Raw genomic sequence first — 4419 nt, 5'->3', positions numbered from 1 at the left:
AGAATCTCTAACGAATAAGAAATTTCCTCCTTTGGACCTCCACACGCGCGCAAAGTTTATACCGTCACCCGTGGCGAAGTCATGACTCACGAGGCGGCATGCCATTGACCCGTGATCCCTTTGAAATTAAGACAACACACACACACACACACGACTACAAGCCTAGCCTTTTCTCTTTACATCCCCGTAAATGAATAATAATAATAACAATAACAATAACAGTGCCCTCGATCCTTAATAATTTAATAATCATGATGCCCTCTCGCCTCTCCCCCTCCTTTTTCTTTTGCTTTGTCCATCACAAAAGGGACTCTTTGATTCTGCAAACTCTTTCTCCCCCCCCCCCAAGATAACCATTTGTGCCGCCCCGTTGTAATAATCATCATCAGCTTAACATTCCTAGTCAGGACTACCCAATCACCCATTTTGATAGCAAATAACAAAACCAGATAAATGATATTATAATGAAATTGGACAGCAACACCCCCCACATGCCTTTTAGACATGTAAAGAGCAATCAGGCCAACTATTGCAGCTGCCACCTTCAATTGATACAGACTCATCTTGTGTTTGCATTTGTGCCATTACATCACGGCATCTTGCCCAGAGAGGTAGCAACACAATCAATAACCACCAACCCTTTGCCCAATGATTCTACCCGGCTATATCTGATCAGGACCTTCAAGTGAGCTACCTGATCAGGATCTTTAATGTCACTCATGAATTGTTTGTTTCCCCTCCAATTGCAATTCGGCCGTCTCAAGCGTGCTTCCATTCACACCTTTAAACATCACATGCTTCCATGCTTAATATCATTGAAAGCCCCATTCCAGCCCACTACTTCCATATTTTTTTTTAATATTATGGAATCGATTCTTCCATCCTAGCAACTCTTAACTCCGAATTTGGCGATGTCTGCCTTGTCCATGACATCCTCTTTGCTAGTTAAGTTTACTTGAAAAGATACGAGCAGCATGATGCTACAGCCATCATGTTTGAGAAAATGAAAGCTTTTCATCGGAAGAGTTTTTGGTTTGTTTCTATCCAAAGTTGTTACAACAACGGGCTCTGTTTTTGATGGGTGACTTTATTCAGGAAATGTCCCGGGGGAGGGGGGAAGGTGGGAAACATGGTTTACTATTATGAGCAAGAGGGAAAAAAATTTGCAAAAATCCTGCTCTAAACAGTAAGTAGGACAGATCTGGTATGTGACTAGAGAGAGAACAAGAGAGCTTTCCCTGGTATCAGCATGATCTCTCATTGTAGTTAATTGCACCGGTATAATGTAGCATCAGGAGAGGCAGTAGGAAAGCTCAAGTGGAGGAAGGGCGTGAGATAAGCTGCTCACCAAGTTTGGTGTCTTTATGGCAAGAGAGCTTTTGAAAAGGGCAGAGGAGTTGAGGTGGTTGGTTGTGAGATAGGTGGAGGAGCGTAGAGTGGAAGAGAGGGTATGGAAGATGCACATCGCCGATTCCTCATTACTGATTCGCCCATCATTCAAAGATTTTCGAATTTGGAGCCTCAAACTCTCTAGCATTGAATCAGGTTCATGATGCATTGTTCTCAGCACATCAGCTGAAGTCTGCCCATCACTAACCTTTGTCACCTTCCAGCAGTTGCTTCCACTCCCTTTCCTCCATACCTGCACCTCTGCTGGTGACCCAAACAGGTTATGTAGGCCACCCAATGCCTCTTGATAAGCACCCCCCAAGAACATGCCCATATAATAAGGCTTGCCTTCTTGCAATTCATGAACCTTCAAAAAGTTCATCTTCCCCCCCCACTCCCCCTTCCCTACAAACCTTGATATTTGCCCATCGCTATCACATGTCAGATCAGACAATATAGCCCTCACCTTGGGTTCTTCTTCTAGCCTCTGCAGGGGAACAATGGGGAAAAGTTGCCCAATTGCCCATGTATCTGGCATCGATTTGAAGATTGACAAATTGATGTGATAAACTGCCGTATGATTGACCTCACAGCAGCCTTGCACCTCGTTCTGATCCTCTTTACAGCAGGACATGGTATCAGGACTGATTGGTTTGCATAAACCAAAGATGGAGTAGTGCTCATGCCTCTTCTGCTCTGCCCATGTAGACACAACATCATAGATGTCATTGATGGAGGCTAATTGCATCAAGCTAAACTGCCCTCGCTTGAACCGCTCAATGCATTTCATTTTCAACTGTTTCGCATGCTCCAAAGCGGTCTCATACTGGACAGCTTGAGCATGGACAATCAAATTTTCTTGGAGAATTCTCAACTCTTCTGGCAGGCCCTCTATAGGCTCTGCTAGGGCAACTCCTCTTGCAGCATTGTACTTCTCACACTTCTCTTTAGAGGATAGCACATCAAATACCAGAACCGAATGATGTGAAACCAAGGCTCTCCCACTCTCACTACATAAGGTGGGTTGATCCACCCCTTTCAGAGAGCAAGCCATCTTTACAGCTTGCACAACCTCCCTTGCATAGCCTTCCATGTTGTAGCCCACTGACATGTCCGAGTCTGCCGAGTTTGTGCCATCATAGTCTATCCCAAGGCCACCTCCAATGTCTATGTACTTCATATTGGCCCCCATGAGAGCAAATTCGCAGTATATGTGTGCTGCCTCACTGACTCCATCATTGAGGATGACAAGGGAAGGAATTTGGGATCCAATATGAAAATGAAGCAATTGGAGACATGAAAGCTTGCTGGCCCGCCGAAGTTTTTGCACCACCCGGACCATTTCCAGACACGATAGACCAAATTTCCCTTGTTCTCCTGATGTGTCACCAAAGTGACCACCATGCTTTGTGTTGAGCTTTGCTCTCAAGCCTATAACAGGCTCGATGCCCATCTGGCCACTCATTTTCAAGACTGTGTCTAGCTCTTGCTCTTGCTCTAGGACAATCACACAATTCAGGCCCATTTGCCTTGCTAGCAATGCCAAGCACACATAATCCAGGTCTTTGTAACCATTACATATTAGCAAAGCCTGTGGATTGGCCTTGCACAGTGCAGACATGGCCAACAGGAGCTCCGGTTTGGAGCCGGCCTCCAGGCCGAAGGAGTACGGCTTTCCGAACTCCACAATGTTATCGACCACCAGGTGGTTCTGATTACATTTCACAGGGAAGACGCCCTGGAAGCAGCCGCGGTAGGCGGTGGCCATGATGGCGCGGTCGAACGCGAGCTGGAGCTTCTCCAGTCTGTCTTTCAGCACATCCGGGAAGCGGATGAGCAGAGGAGGGGAGAGGCCGAGTCCACCAGAAGACTTGGGCCTGACAGCCTTCTCGATTACCATGGTGAGGTCAATCTCTTCATTGGGTTTGGTGCCTTTGCCATGGGGGAGGACAGCCATGTGGCCCTGTGCATTCACAAGAAAGTATGGGGCTCCCCAAGCATGGATTTTATACAGGGAAGAGGATTTGGAGGGAGACCAGCTGGGAGGGTTATTCATAGCAATGGGAGCTTGGTGATCAAACTCAAGGTGTGGATTATACGAGTCTAAGCAGCTAATATACATGGAGGAATCAATGTTGTCAGTGCAGCCATGGAATACAAGGGGAGCCATTGAAGATAAAATAAGGGATCGATCTGTCTCCTTCCAAATTGCCGATTAGTTTCTTATAGAGAAGGAATTCGGAGAAGATCAAAGGAGAGCTCGGCAAGATGCCGAGGCCTAAGCCTCGGCTCACTACACACAGGAGCAGTGTGAGAGATGGAGTAAGAGTTATGATGAGGGTTGCGTGATGGGAGGAGACTGGGTTAGGCCTTATGGTGAGATTACAGCAGACACAGAGAGAGAGAGAGAGAGAGAGAGAAAGAGAGAGAGAGTGTGTGTGTGTGTGTGTGTGTGTGTGCACGTGTGCACGTGTGCGCGAGCAAATGTGAGATTAACTGAGAGTGTTGGGGCAGCTATATTGAATGAGAAGCAAGATGGGCAATCAATGGAAGCTTGAGGACTTTCTTTGTGCAATTAGATCGAGAGAGAGAGAGAGAGAGAGAGAGAGAGAGAGAGAGAGGATCAAGGAGACCAGAGAGTAGTTGCAAGGCAGGGAGGGAGGGATACGAGAGAGAGAGAGAGAGAGAGAGGATGGAAGAAGGAGAAGACCACGGCCTCTTATAAAAAAGAAGAGGTGGTGTCCATGGTTGTATGTGCGCGCTAGAGATTTTTGACCCCTATTTCCTTTTTTTTCTTGCCCGAAGCGCAAAAATAACAAAAGAAAAATCATTATTTAAAAGGGCCGTCCGGGCGACTCCGGCTCGGGAAGGAGGATGCGGGATGCGAGCAGGGACGCACACGTGGGAGTGGCAGCCAGCTTCACTGTCACTTTTTGAAGTAACGAAAAATAGAAATATTATTATTTAATTGGTTAATTAACGATGAGGGTTTTGATCAAACAAGTAGCCTGCAGCCAGATTTGGCTGGCA

General features: G+C 46.5%; 1 protein-coding gene across 1 annotated transcript; it reads right to left on the bottom strand.

Moving 5' to 3' along the window:
* Positions 1-422: 422 nt before the first annotated feature.
* On the bottom strand, positions 423-4096 carry LOC148032020 (arginine decarboxylase-like). Its single transcript, XM_087682643.1, has one exon. It carries the CDS (start codon positions 3557-3559, stop codon positions 1292-1294), a length of 2268 nt encoding a protein of 755 aa, XP_087538769.1. The 5' UTR covers positions 3560-4096; the 3' UTR covers positions 423-1291.
* Positions 4097-4419: the final 323 nt, after the last annotated feature.

This window comes from Lygodium microphyllum, chromosome 8, assembly GCF_053477565.2.
Source record: "Lygodium microphyllum isolate KBCC chromosome 8, Lygodium_microphyllum_v1.1.10, whole genome shotgun sequence".
Taxonomy (NCBI): domain Eukaryota; kingdom Viridiplantae; phylum Streptophyta; class Polypodiopsida; order Schizaeales; family Lygodiaceae; genus Lygodium; species Lygodium microphyllum.
The sequence above is the reverse complement of the archived record's forward strand: the minus strand, read 5'-3'. Positions and strand labels throughout refer to the sequence as shown.